Below are 20,837 nucleotides of genomic sequence, written 5' to 3'. Positions count from 1 at the left end.
AAACGGCAGTATGGTTTGTTTGTTTTGGTCCTGCGGTTACGGCTCGAGAATATCAGCCGCGTTGTAATGCCGTCTGATGCCGTGGAAATGACGGCACATGTCTAACGCTATTCGAGCTTTGTCTGAATTCGAGCTTTGTCTGAGAATGAGAGGCAAAGTTTGGTCTACGAATATGGCCTGCCTGAATAACTGTGGCTTGCATGCTTCTGACACTAGTCTAGGTAGACTCTCGATACCCTCCTTCCATGAATTTTCCCGCATTCAGAGCTGCTGGTAACGATAAGGGGACAGACAATGTAATTATCAATACGCGTAGCTCGCCTCTGCTTCGCTGGTGGGATCCATCGGTTTCTCAATATTGAATTATTCCTCGGGGGCAAAAACGCCCAAAGTCCCAGACCAACCCGCCCCTACAATTACAATCGTTCAACGACGCCTGTCGTGCTCATCGCTGCTACTGTCGTCGCTGCTCGAGCTGCCCGACATACCCCGGCTCCTCCCTTCCTTGTACTTCTTATTCTTCTTGTGTCTGCAACCTGGTCAGCATCATTTCAGGTTTTTTTTTTTTTTTTTTTTTTTCCCTGGGTGGGAAAAGGGGTGCCCATCCACCAGCGGGGGAACCCAACTCACTTCTTGTACTTGTGCTCTATCACATTCGCCCCGATGGCTCCCGCCGCGGCGGCACCAAGACTGCCCAAGAATCCCCCCCCAGCGTGGTGCGCCGCCCAGGCAGCGGCGCCGCCCCCCAGCACCGTGGCGCCCAGGCCGCGCTCGCCGTCGGGCCCGATATCCCCGCCGGGCGGTCCGCCGCCGTATTGTCCTCCGGCCGGGTAGGCGGGCGCGCCGCCGCTGTATTGCTGACCGGGGCCGCCGCCTTGGTGCGGGGGCGCGAACGGCGAGGTGCCCCTGTTGTTGTTTGGGTCGTAGCCTTGGTTCGCGCCGTAGCTGGTTTCGCTTGGCGGGGGATGGCCGTAGCCGGGCTGGGGAGGACTAGGGCTGTAGCCGTGGCTCTGCGGCGGTGGGTAGCCGGGGCCTTGGTTGTAGGGGGAGCTTGATTGCGGGGCGTACTGGGGCTGTGTGCGGGGGTGAGGGGTTAGATATCTGGACACGTCGCGGGTGGCATGGATTGGGGTCGACGAACCTGTTGAGGGTAGCCTTGCTGCTGGCCATACCCTTGCTGTGGGGGATAGCCCGACTGCTGAGGATAGCCCGACTGTTGAGGATAGCCTTGCTGCTGGGGGTAGGCTTGCTGCTGTTGCTGCTGGCCGTAGCCTTGTTGCTGGCCATAGCCTTGACCCTGGTTGTAGCCTTGCTGTCCATAGCCCTGGCCATAGCCGCCTTGCTGCTGTTGATGGTAGCCGTCGCCGCCACCGCTGTAGTAGCCTTGAGCTGACATTGTTGTGGTCTATGTCAACGCGATGCCTTGTTGCCGGAACTGTTGATGCTTCGTGCCAATTGTGCCCCGAGAAAACGATGGATTCGGTGGAGGGGACGAGGTCGTATTAAACATTCACTTTCGGCGAGTGAAGCTGCCCCTCAGCTGACATGGGCACGTTGGATGAGGGGCGCAGTGACTGCGGCAAACCCATTATTACGGGTCAGGTCGGTTATGCCAGTCATCGTATCGGGTCTAGCTCTGCCGGCCACTCCGTGAGGCTGTCGGTCTGCCTGAGGATTGGTCTTCGGCTAGGACAAAGGACCCGTGGGGCCCAACTGAGAGGAACCGGCATGCGAATCCGACGAGAGCGAGAGGAGTTACCAGGATTCATCAGTTAACATTATGTAAGTCGGTCGGCCCGGAGATCTTGGCTGTTCAGGATATGTGTCATGTGACTAATCGCCTGACTTTTGGAGGGCATACCACCTGCAGAACCTGGGCGAGCGAGTTGGAAAGAGATGACATGACATAGGTTGGTTGGTGCGGTTCGGTGTGAAATGATTGACAAAGCAGGAACTGGGTGCCGGGATGGTTACTGTTGTCAATATATGTGGTTTGAGATTACAGCGTCCATACACCCATTATTCCCGTATCCAACTCCCAGCTGCGTCTTTAAAAACAGGCCAAGAAAACCACTCCTTCTCTCTTGCAACACTTCAATATAGCTAGTTACTCTCGGGACTCAAAACATGGATATCGACCCAAGCACCCGCAAACAGGTCAGCGACAGAATTCCTACAGCTTCAACTGCCCCACGATAGCCTTGTACCCCTCCAGCACGTCGCCGCCCCGCTTCTCGCTCCGCGGCGTGATGGACAGCGGGTACGGGTGCGGCTCGAGGATGACGTGGGCGTTGGTGGCCTGGGTATCGATGGGGACGGGCTTGCCGGTGCGGGGGCACGTCTTGGGCGCGAGGTTGAAGGCCCAGAGCACGGCGGCGCCGAACACGACGGCCTCGTCGTCGACCACGTTCTGGCCCAGGCACGTGCGCCGCCCCCACCCGAACGTGTGCATCGACTGCCCCTCGCGGAAGCTGGGGTACCGCGTCAGCGGCTCCTGGTACGTCGGCCAGCCGGGCTCGAGCCAGCGGTCGGGCCGGTAGTTCTCCGCGTCCGGGTACTTGGACTCAACGCGGTTGAGGTTCCTGCGGAAAGTGGATTAGACACTTTTGGCCCGGAGATGTGGAATTTTCAGGGGGTTCTGTTTAACGGGGCGAGGGTGGGCTTACCATTCGCAGGCGAGGATGATTGTACCCTTCTTAATCTTCACGCCGCGGTACACGTCATCTTTCTCCGCTTGGTGAGGAACGCCTTGAAACAAGGTTACCTGGTTAGCCCCTCGGCACGCATGCGGTACAGCGGGAGAAACACATTGAGGGATTGTCGGACTCACCAAGAGGCACGCCGGACCTCCACCTGACCGTCTCCTTAAGACAGGCTCGCACGGTCGGCAGATCGGGCCAGTCCTTCACGGTCGGCATGCGGTCGCCGCAGACGCGGTCAACCTCCTCCTGGGCCTTGCGCTGCCACTCCGGGTGCAGCGCCATGGCCATGAGGAAGAACTTGAGCGGGCCCGAGATGGTCACGACGCCGACCAGGTTCAAGAAGCCAATCATGCAGCTCGCAAAGATCTCCTGGTCCTCGGTCTGCTCGAGCGTCTCGTTGCCGGCGCTGCGGATCTGGTCGAAATAGCGGTACACCCACGTGTCGGCCGGCAGCTCGCCCTTGAGCATGCGGTCGCGGGCCCTGCGGAAGTTGTTGAGCCACCAGGCGCGCTGCTCGGACTCGCGCTTGACCTCGAACTTCTTCCAGGGGTTGAGGACGTGGGGGATGTGCCAGAGCGGCGTCACGGTGTTGGTGACGGGGCCCGACACGCTCATGCAGTGCAGCGTCATGTCGGCGCTCTCGCCGTTCTTGCGCCCCAACGGGGCGTCGTCCCACGCCAGCCGGCTCATGATGCGCCCGCAGTACTCGCGCGTGTAGCAGATGAACCGGTCCGGGTCCAGGAGGAGCAGGCCCAAGAAGCGCGCCGTCTCCTTCTCGATATTGCCGTAGAAGTGGTGCTTGTGGGCCTCGGCCATGGCGGCGTGGACCCATTTCCTTTGTTTGGTCCAGATATCTGTTGGCATCAGTCTCGGGTCAGCAATGGCTTCAAAGACATGGGCGGGAATATTCGTGAACAGAGGTCGAGGCGGGGACGGAGGCTGAGGGGCAGTGCGGGAAGAAGGGGAGGGGTTTCGTCCAACATACCATGACGGTCCATCAAAGCAACATATGCTGGTCCTTCCTTATGCCTGATGAGAGACCGGATCTGAGGGCGGCCGGAGTAGATGTTGCCCCTCTTGGTGAGGAGTTCTGTTGCTATTGCCTCATCCGAGACGATGATCAAGGTCTGGTTCAGGGCCCTGGTCTGGAAGATGGGACCGTGGATGTCGGACCATTCCTTGAATTTCAGCCACAAGCCGATCGTGGGCAAGTCGTGGATGCGGCCGACGATGGGAAACTGTCGGGGACCGGGGAACTTGGGTTCCGGCGTAGCGCTTCCATTCTTCCACGACAGGAGCTGCCGCAGCACGGAGTAGAGCAGGCTCGGGATGGCCAGATACAGGAGGATCAGGGTAAGGCCCTCCATGTCGTCGGGCTAGTCGCCAGAGACTGACTCTCTACGAGTGAAGATTGAAGAGCTTCGGTGTGGGCAGGATGAGGGAAGTAGGGGTTCTTATGACCGCAACAGGCCTGCAGACTGTGGATCATCTATTCAAGGGCCAAGATGTGCGGTCCCAGGTGTGCGGAACACGCCTTCATATACTTATGCCTGTCTAGTGCCCGCCCCTTGATCAGCATCTCGACTCTCCGGCTAACCCCCCCATGGGCCGGACGCATCAGTCCAAGCGCCCAGAGCGCAAGCGGTAAGATGTGCAAGGGTGCCAAACATGGGTGGTCCGTCTAGCCATGACGACCTCTTCCCCTTACAGTTCGCACTTACTGGTCCCGCCGCCGGTTGTCTAACATAGTATATGCGTGGAGAGAGTCCGCGGGAAGTGTGGCTGGCCCTATTCTGTTGTGGAGAGTGAGGGCGTATCCTGGTTTGTGGGAGATCGGGGCAGGACAAGGGTGGGCAGTGGCTGTTGGTTGATAGCGTCGTCCGTTGGCGTTGGCGTGCGGAATCCATGGCTGGCATTGGTCGTAGACTTTGATTGTTGGCCTCGGGCATTTACATACGCATGTTTGACCGGGCGATCGAGTTGATTTTCCCAAAGTGCACCGTCCAACGTCATTTATTCAGGCTATAATTGACGAACCATGCTGCAATGTGCTCTGCTCAGCGGAGGGCAGTCACACGCCACACGGGTGATCCATGGCAGCGGGGCGGGTCATTCCCAAGAATAGCATGCTATGTAGAGTGTGAACTGCGAACGCGGTTGGCCTGGAACGCTACAACCAAGACAGATCCATCCATCCATCAACCCCCGTATGGGGCCATGGGGCCGTAGTAGGTATAGCGAAACACCTCCATTCCATCCGGAGAAATCTCGCGCTAAGATCTGTCTCAATCTACACAGCAAGGTACAGTACCTTAGTTGTTCAGCCTTGCACATTCCTGGTAGTCGACCATTGCAACCCAGGCGTGCGCCCCCACCGTTTAAGCTTATCCAGGTGTCTCATCGCATTAAGCCGCATCCGGTCACGTCACACGAAAGCCATGATCCTGAGCTTGTCCATGGTTCAGACTTGACGCCGCAACGGTTAGCCTGCGGATGCGGCGACAAACAATAGGAGCGAAAGGCTTGTAAGGTGGGCAGAGTGGCTTAAACTCTGCTGCAAAGATGCGTCTCGAATTGGATTGAGATCCTGCCATCCTGCAGCCGGGTGGGGCCTCTCTGGACATACATTTGGGGATGTCCGAACGACTCATCCGGGCCGTCTGGCAACCGCGCCGGCCAGTGTAATTCCAATTCCCGGTGCTGACACTCGACTGGCCACTCATTCGCCTAAAACTGATTAATCGTCCCATGTAGTACGCAGTAGGCGCATGGACGTCCTGTCCAAGCAGCTGGGACGAGACGAGACAAGATGCCATTTTTTTTTTTTTCGCTCCGTGTGCAGGAGATTGGGCCAAATTGAAACACCGCGGAGATGGCGAAAGAGGCACCATATTTGCGCAAAATCTCCTGTTCGTCAATATATCCTCCGCTCCAGCACGCAGCTTGACATGCCTGACCACCCCGCACTCCCGTATCCGTCGCGAAGGCCTGGTAGCCGGGATTTGGGCACCACTTGGCAGGGCCGCCCGCAGCGACGTTGATCCCCCAGAGGATGACTCGGGCGGAGATACGGGATTCAGGAATGGTAGAGATACGGCGATAGTAGACGACCACCTACCTTCCTTGCAAATTCCGCTGCTGAGAAGGTGGTCAGCATAGTAAGAGGGTTGAGGTTTGAGCTCCGCAACCCTTCCAGAAATCAGAAACAGGTACCATGGCCCCAAGGCACCGAAAAAGACCTGTGATGGTCTAAGCCGGGCCTGAAATGTCGTGTTCCCGCTGGATAATTCGGTTGGTCATGCACAAAGAGAGGACAAAAATCAACCGGCATGGGGGGTGTGCTAAGTAGTTATGGGAGAGAGGGGAGCCTCCTCTCTCTCCTGTTGATGCCAAGAGATCAGAAATTGAACTCCAGTCAGAAGCAGGCTTCATGTGCCGGATAGCCGGGGAATCTCCTGTCATGATTGCATCAGGCACAAAGGACCTCTAGGAGTCGAGAGTGCAAAACGTTGAGCACCATAAGGTCCCTTGTTCCGATAAGCTCAACATCCAACCGCAGGCGGTGGTAGGTTCTGAAGTTGCCTCGCTTTGGCTACCTGTCATCTCGAGATTAGCACACCACGTGTCATATCGAAACGTCTACGGCGTAGAGCCTAGACGAAGCATCCTTTGGGTACTATTCGGGGACTATCTACGGGCTCCGGACATTGACCGGACACGACCCGGAGTTTTTGACAGCAGATCTTTGACGGCAGATCTTGCCGACCTCTCGCGCCTGGGGGCAACCAACCGGGGAAAGGAAGTATCAAGTATGACACGCTGTGCTGGAACTGCATGTAATTCGCTCCTGAGTAGAGCAAGAGTTGCTCGTCAAGTGGGCGAAGAAGAGATTCTTGCTTGTGACGGGGCCGCCGTTGACAACTAACAACCTAGGTCCCAACAATCGTCGGAAGGGATAACACCAATCCGGGCCGACATTCTAGGCCCGATGTGTTGGGCCCGGGCCGACTGCATCCCTTCGGTTGACATGGCGGCCCGAGTACGATGTACACCCCAACAACCATGATGTCAATGACATGACAGGGACCAAATGACCCGATGAATGATGACGATACGATAGTTTTGAGATCAAGAGGATGGTGCTTTGTTTGGAGAACCGTTTTTGAGTCCATGTCAGAGGTTGCACTGTTTGGCAGCTGCCGAATAGGCCCCGCAATGCTCCAGTGCCACAATTTGCCCCGCCAACCACAACCCCGCCAGCCCCACAAACACTTTGGCGTCGTCGGTCGCATGAGATCATCGCGAGAAGGGAACCTTGACATCTTCGCTGCGAGATGCGTGCTTGCGCTTAGTGTTCGCGCCCACTCTTATCGACCATGACTACGTTAGTAGACCCCAAATTTCGGGACCTTGATATCTCTTCATGTTGCTGATTGCGAATAGCTCCAATGTCCTGTCGATTCCCTTCCGGAAGTCTACCCAGATCTCGCTATCGAGTTCCATTCGACAGTACATCTCTAAGAAGTATGACCAACACCCAGACATGTTCCGTCATGACCTCGAGGTCATCGATGGCTTGCGACGTGACGCCGTCAACGTCCGCGAAGCCCACCCCAGCGGCATCAAGAAGCTACAAACATACGCCGCCCAGCTTGTCTGGATTGGCGGGAAGTTCCCTATCGATGTAAGCGTGTTACTCCCGGTGTCCCTGGCTTATAGGTATTTCTGTTGCTAACGGTCGGTGTCGCATCGCAGATCGGGGCCGAGTTTAGCTGGTATCCCGCCATGGGTTACAACACCGAACGACCGCTGGTGCAGAACAACCTCCAGTACGAGCTGATGAACATACTGTACAACCTGGCGGCGCTATACTCTCAACTGGCCGTGGCATCCAATCGTGGCAGTACGGAGGGGTTGAAGACGGCGGCGAGCTGGTTTTCCCAGGCGGCCGGGATGATGAACCATATCAAGACCACAGTGCTTCCCGAATTACGGATGGCAAACCCTCCCGAGGATATGGACGAGTCGACCTTGGAATCTCTGATGCAGCTATTCCTGGCTCAGAGCCAGGAGTGTTTCTGGCAAAAAGCCGTCATGGACGGCTACAAGGACGCATCGATTGCGAAGCTTGCGGCCAAGGTTTCCGACCTGTACGGCATCGCCGGCGACGCCGCGATGAAGAGCGAAGCCATCAGTTCAGCGTGGATTCACCATATGAGCGCAAAGCACCACCACTTTGCTGCCGCCGCGCAATACAGAGCGGCGTGCGACTGCCTCGAGAAGAGGAGGTATGGCGAGGAGGTCGCGAGGTTAAAAGATGCCGTGGCCTGTGTAAATGAGGGGCTCAAGGAAACACGTGGCACGTACATCAACACGGCCGTCGTTGGGGACTTGAACGGCTTGAAGAAGCGAGTCGAGGAGGACCTACAGAGAGCAGAGAAGGATAATGATATGATTTACCTGAGTGAGTCCCCCCCTTTTGCAGACTCCACCCCTGGCCACTCATTATTGACTCCCGCCAGACATCGTCCCGCCCAAGTCTGAACTCAAGATCCTCGACAGAGCCAACATGGCTGTCGCCCGGATTCCGCCGCAGGTGTCCAATCCATACGAATACCTCGGCGACCACGCCGAGTTCGGCCCTGCCTTATTCACGAAACTGGTTCCTTTCGCGGTGCACGTCGCAGTATCGATCTACGAGGAGCGCCGCGACCGTCTCGTCAACAACAACATCATCGCCGAGCTCGAGACGCTAACGGACAAGCTCCACACCATACTCTCCAGCCTCAATCTTCCAGGCTCCCTTCAAGCTCTTGAGAAGCCTCTGGGCCTCCCGGGGACTCTTGTGCAGCATGCCGAGGAGATCCGGCAGGCCGATGCCCTGAACAGGGTACAGCGGGGCTTCGCCGACGTGGACAAGCTGCGAGCCAGCGACCGAGCTGTATTTGAGGAAGGTAAGGCTCTTCTAGCCGCTGAAGAGGAAGAGGACAACCGCCTGCGCCGGAAGCACGGCACCCAACGCTGGGCCCGACCAGAGTCCCGCGCTGACCCGTCCCCGAACGGTGGCGCCAGGCTGTGGAATCACGCGGCCGAGGTAGAAGGCTACTTTGCCAGCAGCACATCCAGCGATGCCGTAGTGCGGGACAAGTTCGCCACGGTGCAGGACATACTAGCGATCCTCGCGGGTCCGGACCGCGGCATCATGGACTACGTGCCGAGCAGTCGCCGGACCGAGATCCCGGAGACGCTGAAACCCGCGCTCGGTAGGCTTCGTAGCACGTATAACGACGTCCTGCGGCTGGAATCGAGGAGGCGGAAGAGGGCGGAGGCGCTGCGGGAGAAGGCCAGGAGCGACGATATCAAGGGGGACATACTTGGCGAGGCCGCGCGGCTGGAGCGGACGTACCCGACGACGGCGATCGTCCCCGCGCATTTCGAGGACTTCTTCGAGAGGAGGCTGGACGACATGTACGAGCCGGACATGGAGGTCCTGGAGAAGGAGGCCGCGGACCAGGAGAAGGCTCTGACAGAAGTCCAGCGGGCGAACCGGGAATTCGAGGCGCAGAAGAAGAATACGGGGGGCAAGGGGACCAGGGAGCGTGAGGCCGCGCTGCAGAGGCTCGACGATGCCTACTACAAGTACAAGGAGATCGTCAACAACCTCGAGGTGGGCAGGAAGTTCTACAACGACCTGAGCACCATCGTCAGCCACTTCCGAGATCAGGCGAAGGAGTGGGTCAACGAGAGGCGGAAGGATGCCCTGAGTCTAGAAGAGTGAGGCCCCCGCTAACTCCCGCCCTTTCCCGCCGTTCCTTGGCTAACATCTATCCCGCAGGGAAATCTCCATGCCGCCTCTCGCCTCCATGTCTATCAGCCGCGAACCCCAGCAACAGCCGAATGAAGACTATCAAGGGCATACCGGCTTCTACAACCAAGCTCCGCCATTCAGGCAACCAATGCCAAGCCCTCCCACAGAGGCACGCATCCAGTCGTGGGCCGACAACGTCACGCCGCAGCAGCCCAAGCCGATGCCGCCGGTCGGGCAACCGGTGGCCAATATGCAGGGCATGTGGTCGCCCAACATGGGAATTAAGTTTGCACAGCCGGCAATGGGGCGAGGGAACCCGAACCCACAGGCGGGGCAACAGCAGGGCGGTCCCGGTACAGCGAGCGGGGCATGGGAACCTGGAAAGGGCATCCGTTTCGGGTAGCTGTCTGGGTTTATGTGTGTAAGTCGTAGAGGGAGATCTGAGGGGTGGAAGGCATGGCGTGGCGTAGTAGGTATGTACATACTTGGAGGATGAAATGGGCATGTGTGACCAGAAATAATAGCAAGATAAAACAAGAAAGCCAATAACATATCGGCCAGGGCGAACTTCACGTTCCCCCGATCCTCACCGTGACCAAGATAGCGAACCCGTTCATGCTCTCCCACACACCGAGCTCGCTCTCCTTCCTAAACGTGACCTCGTCCGCCCGCACCGTAATACTAGCCGGCTCATCCACCTCGGCAGCGACCCCAGGGCCAGGGGCAGGCCCCGCCGGCATCGCCACCAAAGGCGGCGCCGCGGCGGCCCTCGCCGCCGGCGCGTCGGACCTCCTCCGCATCCACCCCCAGCCCTTCTTCCTCCCGTCCCTGGCGTTCTCCACGGCGGCCTGCACCTGCCGCCGCTCGACGCGCACGGGCTCGCCCGGCCGGAGGTGCGCCGCCGCCCCCGCGGCCATGGCCTCGTCGCGCCACCACAGCAGGTCCTCGTCGTCCATCCCCGCTCCGGCGCCCTCGCCCCACCGTCCCCAGTCGTCGAACTCGGTGGCCGCGTCAAAGTCCTGCCTACCGTCGCGGTGGTCCCCATCGTCGTCATCATCGTCGTCCGCATCATCCCGAGCAGGAGCACCGCCCTTCTTCTCGCTGCTTCCCTTCTCCCCCCCGCCGCGAACAGGCCCCTCCACCCTCGCCACGCGCACCACCTCCCCCTCGCGCCTCCGCTCCGCGGCGCCGCTGAGGGCCCAGCCGCGCGGCACGGCGGCGGCGGGGACGAGGACTAGCTCTGCGGTGGTGCCGATGGGGATCGCCCTGCCGCCGCCGCTGCTGTTGCTACTGGCGGAGGCTAGGCGGGTCAGGCGTTCGACGAAGGCGGCGACGTGGGGCGCCGAGAGGGCTGCTGCGTCGGCGGAGCGGGAGGCGCGGTGGTGGGCTGCTGCGGCGCGGAGGCGGGCGGGGAGGGCGGCGAGGTGGGTTGTTAGTGGGGTTGATGGGGTGGTGGTGGTGGTAGAGAGGGTGTAGGGCGGGGGGAGGTCGGCGTCGTCGTCGTCGTCGTCTAGGCCGGGGAAGGCGGGGGGTTGGATGGGTTTGGACATTGTTTGAGATTGGGAAGAGGGGAGAGATGAGAGATGAGGGGCGAGAGATGAGAGACGAAATGCGATGGAATGGGAGATTGGGATATTGAGAGGGGATTGTGTTTGCGATGAGTTCAAGTTGTCGATGCCTGTTGTGTAGTGACGTTGGAGTCTGGGCAGACTGTCTATTCAACAGGTCGATAGCATTTAGGACGGATATTTCGGCTTCGTGAAGATGGAATACAATGTGTAATTGCGAACGCTTGAGCTTCTTCCTGAGGATAAGCTTTGATAGTTGAACGAAGCAACCCACGTGAGAGACGCTGGCCCGCTTATCAGGGAATGCAGCGACAAATACGACGCAGAGGTGCTAAAGTGCTCAACCAGGGTGAGGCACTGCCTACAATAGTGGCAATGTCAGGTGGTTAATTGCAGTCACCGAGCCCTGCGAGATATGGGGTCGGATATGGCTCCCGAGGAGATGGAACATTCGTCGCAAACGGCCCCCAAATTTCCGCGCTGGCGAACCCCGAGTTTGCCAAGAAAGAGTGCCTGCCTACCTTAGCCTGTGGGGGCCTAAGCAGCAGCTGACCGGATGCCAAGAACCGTTAATTGTGCCAGTTCGGTAAAGGAGGCTTATATCCATAGGCTTGCTTGCAGTGACGCCATGCGATGCTTCAATTACTGCAGGATCAATAGCTCGCGAGGCTGAGACATGTCAGGGACCTGTTTGAACCACAAGGCATACGATATACCTACTAATGTAGGCATTTTGTCGGTCGGTTCATCGGTCAACGGAATGGGTGACCGCGATCGAGGAAAGCACGGCACAAGCCACGGACAGCCAAGTCTCGCCGCTTATCCGACTGACAGTCTCAGGGAGCATGGAGCCAATGGAACTAGCTCCAATGCATCTGTCCCCAGCTCAAGCATGTATCAACACGTGTACTGGAATGAATTGATCCAAGTGAAGCCTTCCAGAGTTCTCTGTGAAATCCCCCCACTTTCAGGCACAGCCACCGCCGTAGAAGGATCACCGCCCAGTGACAAGGCAGAAAAACAGAAGCTCCACACTTCCCCGATTTACAGCGAGACCCAACTGACTCAGCCCCAGCCCTTCGGCATGAGCTCCGTTCGGTTGACCGCGAGCCCCTGTGATTTTGAGATGTGACTCCGAGACGCGACGGGCGACGAACCCGTAAGGTTGAGCAGGTAAAGTATATATCTTGCTCATTACCACTCTACCTCTGTTCTCTTCTCTCCCTTACTCCGATATCAAAGCATAATATCAAACCTTCTTCACTAGGTTTTCTTTGTTTTTGAAGTGGCACAGCACGGCAAGCCTCTGAACCTCCCCACTGGGCATCCAGCTCCTTCCTCCATAAATACCACCATATCCAAACCACTCTCTCACCCGACCTTGACCGTCCCTCTCTTCCCATCAGTTCTCCCTCACACACACACTCACAGGTGGAAAGCCACAACCTACAACTCGCGCACTGCACACTGCACACTGCACACTGCACCCACCCCAACCTCCAATCATCCGATAATCCGTCAAGATGGCAAGCTACAAGGTCGCGGCGCCAGATGAGTATCTGGCCATCACCGGCATGGGCATCAAGACGGTGAAGATCTGCAAGGCTGCATGGCTGTGGCCTATGCAGCGCTGCATGCGCTTCTCCGTCCAGCCCCACGACTACGCCATGAACCTGCAGGCTATGACCAAGGAGAAGCTACAGTTCCTTCTCCCGGTCGTCTTCACCGTCGGCCCCAACCTGAACCACCGCGGCGCCAATGCCAAGCTGCCAGGCGGCGAGCCGGGGCTCTTGGCCGGCGACGACCATGGGAGCAGCACCGCTCACGGCGACGACAATACCCATACCCCCAACGTCAACGCTCATGACTTCCGGCGCGAGGACCGCGGGGACGCCCTGATGAAGTATGCCATCCTCCTGGCCGACTCGGGCGGCAAGCAGCAGAACCACAGCCCCCAGTTCCTCGAGAACATCGTCAAGGGTATCATTGAGGGCGAGACGCGCGTGCTGGTGTCGAGCATGACCATGGAGGAGATCTTCACTGAGCGGGAGGTCTTCAAGCGTCGTATCTTCCGCAACATCCAGGGCGAGCTTGACCAGTTCGGACTGAAGATTTACAACGCCAATGTGAAGGTATCTCTAACTCCACCAACCCGCATTTCGCCTCTTTTTTGGAAGCACGTCCCAGACACATGCTGACACGATGGAAACATAGGAGCTCAAGGACGCGCCTACGAGCAACTACTTTGAGTCGCTCTCACGAAAGGCTCACGAAGGAGCGAGTAACCAAGCAAGAATTGACGTCGCGGAAGCCCAACTGCGCGGCAACGTCGGTGAGGCCAAGCGTAAGGGTGAGCAGGAACGTGAGCTTGCCAAGATCAACGCCGAGACAGCGGTGCAGAAGACGGAGCGCGATGTGGAGCGGGCGCAGGCCGAGGCTTCGCTGGCATCCAGGAAGACGCTCCTAAACAGGGACGTCGACATTGCGCGCATCGAAGCTACGCGCGCCACCGAGGCCAAGGACGAGGACCTGAAGCGCGATGTCGAGATCCGCCGCGCCGCCGCCGAGATGGAGCGCCTGCGCGCCACCGACGTCGTCAAGGCCAGCATCTTGCGAGAGTCCAAGCAGCAGGCCGCCGACGCCGCTGCCTACGCCATCGAGGCCGACGCGCGCGCCAACTTTGAGAAGAACAAGCGCGCCACCGACGCCGCCGCATACAAGACCAAGCTCGACGCCCAGGCCAACGCCGAGGCCGACTTCAACCGCGTCACCAAGAACTCGGAGGCCGCCGCCTACAAGACCAAGCTCGACGCCGAGGCGTGGAGCCACGCGGCCATCCAGAACGCCGAGGCGAACCTGCAGAAGAAGCTCAAGGAGGCCGAGGGTCTGGCCGCCATGGCCGACGCCTACGGCAAGCTGGGCCAGGCCTTCGGGGGCCCCGCCGGCCTGCTGCAGTACATGATGATCGAGAAGGGCACCTACGTGGAGCTGGCCAAGGCCAACGCCACGGCCATCCACGGCCTCGAGCCCAAGATCAGCATCTGGAACACGGGTTCCCAGGCCGGTTCCGAGGGCGCCGGCGGGAGCAACGTCGACACCATGCGGAACATCTACCAGATGCTGCCGCCCCTGATGACCACCATCAACGAGCAGACGGGCATCTCGCTGCCCGAGTGGCAGTTTGGCAGGCTGGCTGGGCAGATGTCGGAGATTGAGAGGCGCGACGGGAAGGCCGTCAACGGGAAGCAGTAAGGGGGGTGGCTTAATGGGGTGCTGCTGAGAGAGGGAGTACGAAAGGAGAAAGCGAAAAACAGGAAAAAAAGGAGAAAAACAAGAAAAGGCAACACAATCCCGATCCCGGAAGGGTCGATCACACATATACACACCACACACAAGTCTGTAACGTCTACTTTTTCTTTTTTCACCGGGGGAGGTCCATGGGCCTCTGGCGTTGGAGGGTTGTTGGGGGGTTTCGCTTGATACCCTAGATACCTCACAGTCATTTGTTTGCATTTCAGCCACATTGTCTCCCTGCCCGTGTAATTAGTGTTTATTATGTTTAGTACCCAATAAATTAGATCCGTTGGATCCCCGCGTTTCAATCCATCTGATTCATCTCACGCCCCGCCACCCCCACCGGCCTTCTTCTTGGCCGCCTTATCCACCTTCTTGGCCTTCTTCTCGGCCTTCTTGACCTTCTTCTTCTCCTCACGCGTCACCTTGGACTTGGGCTCGGGCTCTGGGGCGCGAGGGACACCCAGGGCTACTCGGGCGGCATCCTCCTCGAGCTTGTCGAGCGCCTTCAGGTTCTTGATGGTGGCAATTTTGTCTCGCCTCGTTGAGACGAGCGACCCTGGGCCGAGGCTTGACATCGGGCTTGGATTCGAGGTTCGACACCGTGTGGGGTGTTGGGAGCTGCGCGGTGCTGGGTCGGTGTCGATATCTTTTGCTTCCGGTTTTGGCAGAGTCGGTTAGCGGTGCGAGATGCTTCTTTTGTGAGATGTGCCCCTGAGGTTGTCTGTTGTAAAAACTGGTATCAATGTGGGAAAACTAGCAGGAGGGCGCGGCTGCTTTTATATCCATTTTCCGAGCAGCGCGGTTCACTCGCTCTAGAGCTACGAATGACCTACTTTCTGGGAATATAACATCGACTCACGGCTTATGGTATGCTTGTCAGCTGTGACTTGGGTCCATAGGCCTGATATTTGGATTGCTAATGGGATGGTAAGTAGCAAGGGAACAATGGACAGAGAGAAACTCGAGTCAGAGACAACCAGACCTGCCCGTCCCAATCTTGATCTTCGGAACATCGTCCACGACATGTAACCAACATTGAGAAAATTGGGAGGAGTGACAAGGGGGTTCGAGGAAAATGCACCTGTTGCTGGTCTTTGTGAGTGTATGGATGCAGTGTCTCCTAAAGTTCGCCTTCCTTGACCAGAGGCGCAGATTGTGTTTCCCTTTTCTTCTCTCTCCCTTTATTCTCTCCTGGGCCCATATTTGTTTTAATGGTCTTCATCATCCCTTACTCATCTTTCGATTAACCAAGTCCTCGAACGCGGATTTTGAGACCCCCTCCTTTTCTAGGTATTTGACCTCCTTGATTATCTTGTGTCTTGTGTGCATTCCATGCCCTCTAGCTTTCACTTTGGACTGGGCCCAAGGTAGGTAGGTACCTATTTTAAACCATTCGAGAGTTTGCATGATGGCCAAGTCACCTTTTTGTCATTCAAATAAGGCAGCTAGACACAAACAACACAAGACAACACTCTCAGTTAAACCCTAGGGAGGGTGAGGAAACCCAAATCCGAAACATGATCCTGATCAGGTTGGATGGTGAAATAAAAGTAAAATAGAAGGAAACGGCAAGGGATAACTAGAATGGGGCAGAAAACGACAAGAGAAACGTCCAGCAGTCAATATTGCGGCGAGCGTCTCACCAGGGACAGCAAAAAGAAAAGGGGGGGAAAAGGAAAAAAGGAAAAAGTGGCCATAAAAATATCAACTCAAACCGTTTCTTAGTGGTGAACGAACCCTGACGCTTCTTTACCCTTGCGACGACTTATTGCCCTGGCCCTTGCACCGCCTCTCTCTCAAATGTTTCTGGAAATTATCCTTCCTGCTGAAACCCCGTTTGCAGTGAGGGCATACAGCGGTCTCGATGGGCGGGATCTCGTTCTTCTTGGCGTAGCCGGAGTGCGACACCCACAGGTGCCGGTTCATGTCCCGCTGTTCTGCCTTGACGACGGCGCATTTCTTGTCAGCGGGACATTTTATGGCGGGCTTGTGGGTCTTTGCATGCTTCCTGTTGAGATGTTATTTAGTTGGCTGACAACTGGGTTTCCCATTCTTCCACCTGATGGGATCTCACCCTAGCTCGCATGGCCGACGAAAAACGATGCCACAAGATTCGCAAGTATGTACTCCAGAGCCCTGTGCTTGCTGATTGCTTGACTGCGCAGCTGGCTGTGCTGACGAGATCTGCTGCTGATCGGGTTGCCCATGGGGGAATTCAGATTGAAAGTGTTGTTCCTGGGTGAGTTGAGATGGGTAATATTCAAGTGATGGTATGTTTGTCATGTCGCTGGGATTGTGAATAGGAGCCTGATAGTAGCCGGTATTATAGCCTTGAGAACCGAAAGATGAAGCTGCAGTGGAAGAGTCGACGTTATAACCAAATAAATCCGTGGGCTGATGGGTGATGTGGGTTGTTGACCCAGCCAAAAGCCGAGAACCAGAGCACTACGGCCCAGAGTTTGGATCTTCGGTTAGATTTCCGACGAGAGGGGTGGTATAGCTATCTTGGTAGTCGGTCGGGGACATGGAGCGGTATTGGCCAGAACCGATCGTGTCAGCGAAGCCCGAATGACCCTGATAAGAGCTCGATGTAGGGTACCAGCTCGAGGAATCCGGAGGATCCTGATTGAGATATATGTTGGAGTCAAAATAGTCGGGTTCCTCATCCGTGGGATCCGACATTGTGAAGTCAAACGAGTCTATGCCGAGCAATGCGTCGATTGCTAGTAAGTCATCGATTGGTAGGTCTAGTGACAAGTCAAAACGGTTGCTCGAACCCCCTGGAGACGCTTCGGGGGTGGAGGGAACTAATCACCTGAGACGGGATCAAAATCAATATCTGCAGGAGGCCAGTCGCTTCCGTATCCAATGAAGGTATCGTGTCTACCTATTTGGCCCTCATGTGTGAGTACCCAGTCACACAGATGTGGAGGGAATGGTCAACTTACAGATGAGGGACTGTGGGGTCTCCATACAAGGGATGGTTACAAAACCAGCAACGTAGGTTGTGCTTGGATGCTTGGTATCGCCGCGTGGGTCGAGGAGGCACCAACCATTAAGCTAGGTAGGTAACCCCTTTTTATGGACGCGGGGCGATGCAATTTGGTTGAAACGAGGCAGGAAAGTCAAGGATGTGTTCTCTTTCGACCATGGTGAACGGACAAGCCAGGATTTCTACCTGGGGCCCTCTGAGATTGAAATACTTGAACCCAGGAGACGCTCAAAAGGAATATTTCTTTTTCTCAACATCGGGCTTGTTCTCCAATTCTCATGTCTGCGCAATTGCGCAGCACAGCAGAGCCAATTGGGTCGACTTGGCATCGGATTTTGTTCGACGCGATTTCACCGGCTTCAGCATTCGGGGCCCCTATGCTGACGCGGAGAATGAATCCTCCAGTAGGAAAGAGGAGGCCCCCCATGTCAAGTCATCTAGACCACAAGGCCCTGAATTTCGACCGTTTTCCAGGTTGCGATGACATGGGCACATTGCAAGGCTCTGTCTGGCTGTAGGGAAAAGACCGCTCATTGGACATCTGGCGATGCATAGATGCGTTGGCCAGAAAAGGGGCCCTAGGACGCCTTGGATTAGCGTCGGCCTCCCGCATCTCAGATGGGGCCTCAGATTGTGGCGCCTTCAGGCCGGTCGATAGACTTTCATTTTCGGTCGCGAGCCATGAGTTCAGTAAGTTGGTGCACAAGGAGGCCCCCCATCTGGAGGCCCCCAATCGGTGAACTGTCAGGCGGGATGCCTGAGCTGAAGGGCTACCGAAGCGGTTGAGGCAGGCTGGACGGCTTGAATGAAGCAAATTATAATATTCTCGAAGTCTCCGCAGGCCAGATGGCAAGATCAGAACTCCTTTGCTCAAGTCAATCAACCCCTGAACCATCCATCGCCGTCAACTTTTGATCTACCAGTTCATCATGCGTACTATTTATATCCCAAACGATTCCACGCCGGCAGCCAGAATTGGCTAACTTCTCAATAGCAGCACGCAAGATTGGCCCTCCCCCCGAAGGGACTGTGCCCATCGGTCCAAAACTCCTCCGGCGCTTCTACGAGCCCATCCTCTTCCTATGCACGCTCATCGAGATGATCAAGGGCGAAAGAGGCCCAGAACCGGCAGACCCTCGTCCGGACTTTTCGCTAAGCTCCGAGCAAGCCTTCCACTGCTATGTCTATAAGCTTGCCCAAGTGTGCGACAACGAGCGGGGTGGAACCACGGTCACCTCCTTCGCGGTGCTCCAAGAGCCAGGGAGGATCCTCTATGTCTTCGGCTCCAACCAGAGGGACACACAGCCGCTCGAGGACGTCAAGGTGTTTGTGACCTCCATCCTCACGGACCTCAAGGGGGTGGTTAGTACTCCAGGAGAGCACATTGCCAAGCTGTTGAAGATCCGAAGGGATGTCCTGAAGTTCAACAAGCCAAGGCTCGATTACTACATCGAGTGTTTTGCTCGCGCACTCGGCACCTGCCTGGATATCTGTGCTGACGACGACACTGGAGACAACGGGAGCCAATCCGACGATAGTAGTGCTTCCATTCAAGCAACAGGAGATTCACCTGTTCCATCGTCCCAGGGGGATAACGACGACGAGACCAGAACGATCTCGAGCCCCTCCTCGCTACGGAGAATTCTAGAAAGGCTTCAAGACGCCTGCTCATTCATCCATGCCCACGACGATGACTTGAGCCTGGAGGAATGTAAGTTAGGGCTACTCGGCCGCCTGATCAGATAGCCCACGACAATACCATACGCTGACCAAAACCCGACACCACCACAGATCTGAACTCCTGCGAGCAGCTTCTGGCGCATATCAGCCGCGTCGACCGGTCGCCGATGAGGCATGCCATCGAGGAGCGGGCCAAAGAAGGCCAGATGGACAGACGCGAGTGCTGGCACAAACTCCGCCACTTCGCCGGCCGGCTGCTGTCCACGTACGGCGCGGCCGACTTCCTCGTCGACGCGACCCGGCGGTGGCCGCGCCTCTTCGAGGAGGACTTTGACGTCCTGGCCGTCGAGTCGAGCCAGCCGGCGCCGCAGCCGTTCGGCCGCAAGGGCCGCACCGCCCACGAGATGATCGGCCGCATGACGTCGGACATGCGCGCCATGGCCCAGCACCAGGAGCGTGCGCACACGCTCGAGACGATTGGTCTCGGCGAGATGCTGCACAGGAATTGCGCAGGGACGGGACCCCGCCCCATCGTGCACGCCGAGGTGCTGGTGGCGGATCGGGTCCGGGCCATCAACGGCGGGACGCGCCCGTCTGCGTTCTTCGGCGGCTGGCCCTTCATCGGAAGCAGCAAGCCCACCTGCCGGCTGTGCTCGTACTACTTCCAGTGGGCCCACGGCGGCCGCCTGAAGGTGCGGCCGTCGCATGGCAACGTCTACCCCGCGTGGCGCGTGCCGGACTTGCACACGGATCAGGGGCCCGGCGCGGCACGCGAGCGCGTGAAGGTCATGAACGGGATCCTGCAGAGGGTGAGGGACGATGTCTTCACGCTGCTCGAGGAGCGGACCCCGCAGAAGAAGAGGTACGACTCCGAAACGAGCAGCATAGTGGTGAGGCTCCCGTCGGTCGCCGCTGACGGGTTGAGCGACTTCTCACCCAGCCAGATGGGCGGTCTGTCGATTTCCGGGAGCCGGAGGCTGCCGGAGATTAGGGAGCTGGAGCCGGCCGTCGAGGAGCTGGAGTCCGTCCATCGTGACTCGGGTGGGCGGGGCGTGGCTGCTGTGACTGCTGTGGGGAGCGAGGATGAGGATGAGGGTGGTTGGGCCAACTTGGCCTGATGGGTGAGGAGGAGGCATCGGATTTCTTCACATTTTGTTTCTTATTCATCGTCATGTCTTTTGAAACTCGGGCTAGGATTACGACGTGACCACGTCGCTTACTGGATACTGCGTAGGTAATTGGCGACAGGATACAAGAGTATTGGCGATTGGATACGAAAGTACCAGTATTATTATTTGTCTCAGCTTCCTTTTCAACTACCTTTTCTATGCAGCTGGCGGATTTGGGAAACATGTGCATAGGTTGGCGGCAGGAATAGTTCATCTCGCGTCAAAATAAAAATAAAAATGCCTCATACTCCTAAGAGAAGTGGGTGAGTCACGCGGAGTGAATGGAGAAATTAGAGATCGGCATACTCGAGCCCAGGAGTATGAGCTGGTAAGAATTCCCACTAAAGCGCCTAGACTCTGTCTCAATCTTTGCCAATGCTCACAGCCGATGGCGGCTGAGGGTAGGCGTGGCAACAAATGGTACTCCCTAAGGGCTTGGGTAAAACCTACGACCTATACATTCACTTAGGATCACACCATCGTACGGTTAGAGAAGCGTGTGACGGAAACTGGGCATTTTGAGAAGACAAGCGTTCTGCTCCCGGGGCAGCGTTTTCAAAATGGTTTCAGGACGTCGCTCGAGAGGACTTCATAGTAGAAACTTCAAAACTGGCGCCCTCT

The 20,837-nt window shown here is 57.2% G+C and overlaps 8 protein-coding genes across 8 annotated transcripts; 4 read left to right on the top strand and 4 right to left on the bottom strand.

Moving 5' to 3' along the window:
- Positions 1 to 13: 13 nt before the first annotated feature.
- QBC33DRAFT_520686 (uncharacterized protein) lies at positions 14 to 1,757 on the bottom strand. The gene is made up of 3 exons (XM_060426396.1): positions 1,142 to 1,757; positions 631 to 1,073; positions 14 to 529 (listed from the first exon to the last, which is right to left on the bottom strand). Exons 1-3 carry the CDS (start codon positions 1,394 to 1,396, stop codon positions 427 to 429), a joined length of 801 nt encoding a protein of 266 aa, XP_060288479.1. The 5' UTR covers positions 1,397 to 1,757; the 3' UTR covers positions 14 to 426.
- A 40-nt stretch (positions 1,758 to 1,797) lies between these two features.
- Positions 1,798 to 4,251, bottom strand: QBC33DRAFT_520682 (cytochrome P450 1A1). The gene is made up of 4 exons (XM_060426395.1): positions 3,688 to 4,251; positions 2,831 to 3,556; positions 2,667 to 2,748; positions 1,798 to 2,582 (listed from the first exon to the last, which is right to left on the bottom strand). Exons 1-4 carry the CDS (start codon positions 4,067 to 4,069, stop codon positions 2,174 to 2,176), a joined length of 1,599 nt encoding a protein of 532 aa, XP_060288478.1. The 5' UTR covers positions 4,070 to 4,251; the 3' UTR covers positions 1,798 to 2,173.
- A 2,827-nt stretch (positions 4,252 to 7,078) lies between these two features.
- Positions 7,079 to 9,480, top strand: QBC33DRAFT_510145 (BRO1-domain-containing protein; the record flags this gene model as incomplete). The annotated part of the gene is made up of 4 exons (XM_060425746.1): positions 7,079 to 7,086; positions 7,146 to 7,386; positions 7,458 to 8,166; positions 8,225 to 9,480. 4 exons carry the CDS (start codon positions 7,079 to 7,081, stop codon positions 9,478 to 9,480), a joined length of 2,214 nt encoding a protein of 737 aa, XP_060288477.1.
- Positions 9,481 to 10,079: 599 nt separating this feature from the next.
- QBC33DRAFT_582754 (uncharacterized protein) lies at positions 10,080 to 11,407 on the bottom strand (the record flags this gene model as incomplete). The annotated part of the gene is made up of 1 exon (XM_060431361.1): positions 10,080 to 11,407. The coding sequence occupies exon 1, from the start codon at positions 11,058 to 11,060 to the stop codon at positions 10,080 to 10,082; it is 981 nt and encodes a 326-aa protein (XP_060288476.1). The 5' UTR covers positions 11,061 to 11,407.
- Positions 11,408 to 12,601: 1,194 nt separating this feature from the next.
- Positions 12,602 to 14,330, top strand: QBC33DRAFT_442786 (putative flotillin domain-protein; the record flags this gene model as incomplete). Its single annotated transcript, XM_060424200.1, has 2 exons — positions 12,602 to 13,210; positions 13,293 to 14,330. 2 exons carry the CDS (start codon positions 12,602 to 12,604, stop codon positions 14,328 to 14,330), a joined length of 1,647 nt encoding a protein of 548 aa, XP_060288475.1.
- Positions 14,331 to 14,696: 366 nt separating this feature from the next.
- Positions 14,697 to 15,237, top strand: QBC33DRAFT_582752 (uncharacterized protein; the record flags this gene model as incomplete). The annotated part of the gene is made up of 1 exon (XM_060431360.1): positions 14,697 to 15,237. A coding segment is annotated over one exon (357 nt), but the record flags the coding sequence as incomplete, so codon positions are not given.
- Positions 15,238 to 15,937: 700 nt separating this feature from the next.
- Positions 15,938 to 16,739, bottom strand: QBC33DRAFT_2837 (uncharacterized protein). Its single transcript, XM_060423274.1, has 2 exons — positions 16,450 to 16,739; positions 15,938 to 16,383 (listed from the first exon to the last, which is right to left on the bottom strand). The coding sequence occupies exons 1-2, from the start codon at positions 16,656 to 16,658 to the stop codon at positions 16,125 to 16,127; spliced, it is 468 nt and encodes a 155-aa protein (XP_060288473.1). The 5' UTR covers positions 16,659 to 16,739; the 3' UTR covers positions 15,938 to 16,124.
- Positions 16,740 to 18,192: 1,453 nt separating this feature from the next.
- On the top strand, positions 18,193 to 20,458 carry QBC33DRAFT_614892 (uncharacterized protein). Its single transcript, XM_060432621.1, has 3 exons — positions 18,193 to 18,300; positions 18,362 to 19,078; positions 19,159 to 20,458. Exons 1-3 carry the CDS (start codon positions 18,297 to 18,299, stop codon positions 20,163 to 20,165), a joined length of 1,728 nt encoding a protein of 575 aa, XP_060288472.1. The 5' UTR covers positions 18,193 to 18,296; the 3' UTR covers positions 20,166 to 20,458.
- Positions 20,459 to 20,837: the final 379 nt, after the last annotated feature.

The sequence above is a fragment of the Phialemonium atrogriseum genome, assembly GCF_030411735.1.
Source record: "Phialemonium atrogriseum strain 8032-3 unplaced genomic scaffold QBC33scaffold_1, whole genome shotgun sequence".
Taxonomy (NCBI): domain Eukaryota; kingdom Fungi; phylum Ascomycota; class Sordariomycetes; order Cephalothecales; family Cephalothecaceae; genus Phialemonium; species Phialemonium atrogriseum.
This window is presented reverse-complemented; position numbering and strand designations above follow the sequence as displayed.

Coding starts and splice junctions, on each gene's coding strand:
- QBC33DRAFT_614892 (XM_060432621.1), top strand. Junction 19,079..19,158: donor TGACTTGAGCCTGGAGGAAT/GTAAGTTAGGGC, acceptor ACACCACCACAG/ATCTGAACTCCTGCGAGCAG.
- QBC33DRAFT_520686 (XM_060426396.1), bottom strand. CDS start 1,396: ATGTCAGCTCAAGGCTACTACAGCGGTGGCGGCGACGGCTACCATCAA. Junction 1,074..1,141: donor AGCAAGGCTACCCTCAACAG/GTTCGTCGACCC, acceptor CCCCGCACACAG/CCCCAGTACGCCCCGCAATC. Junction 530..630: donor ATAGAGCACAAGTACAAGAA/GTGAGTTGGGTT, acceptor ACCAGGTTGCAG/ACACAAGAAGAATAAGAAGT.
- QBC33DRAFT_2837 (XM_060423274.1), bottom strand. CDS start 16,658: ATGACAAACATACCATCACTTGAATATTACCCATCTCAACTCACCCAG. Junction 16,384..16,449: donor CGTCGGCCATGCGAGCTAGG/GTGAGATCCCAT, acceptor ACATCTCAACAG/GAAGCATGCAAAGACCCACA.
- QBC33DRAFT_520682 (XM_060426395.1), bottom strand. CDS start 4,069: ATGGAGGGCCTTACCCTGATCCTCCTGTATCTGGCCATCCCGAGCCTG. Junction 3,557..3,687: donor TGCTTTGATGGACCGTCATG/GTATGTTGGACG, acceptor TGATGCCAACAG/ATATCTGGACCAAACAAAGG. Junction 2,749..2,830: donor GAGGTCCGGCGTGCCTCTTG/GTGAGTCCGACA, acceptor CCTTGTTTCAAG/GCGTTCCTCACCAAGCGGAG.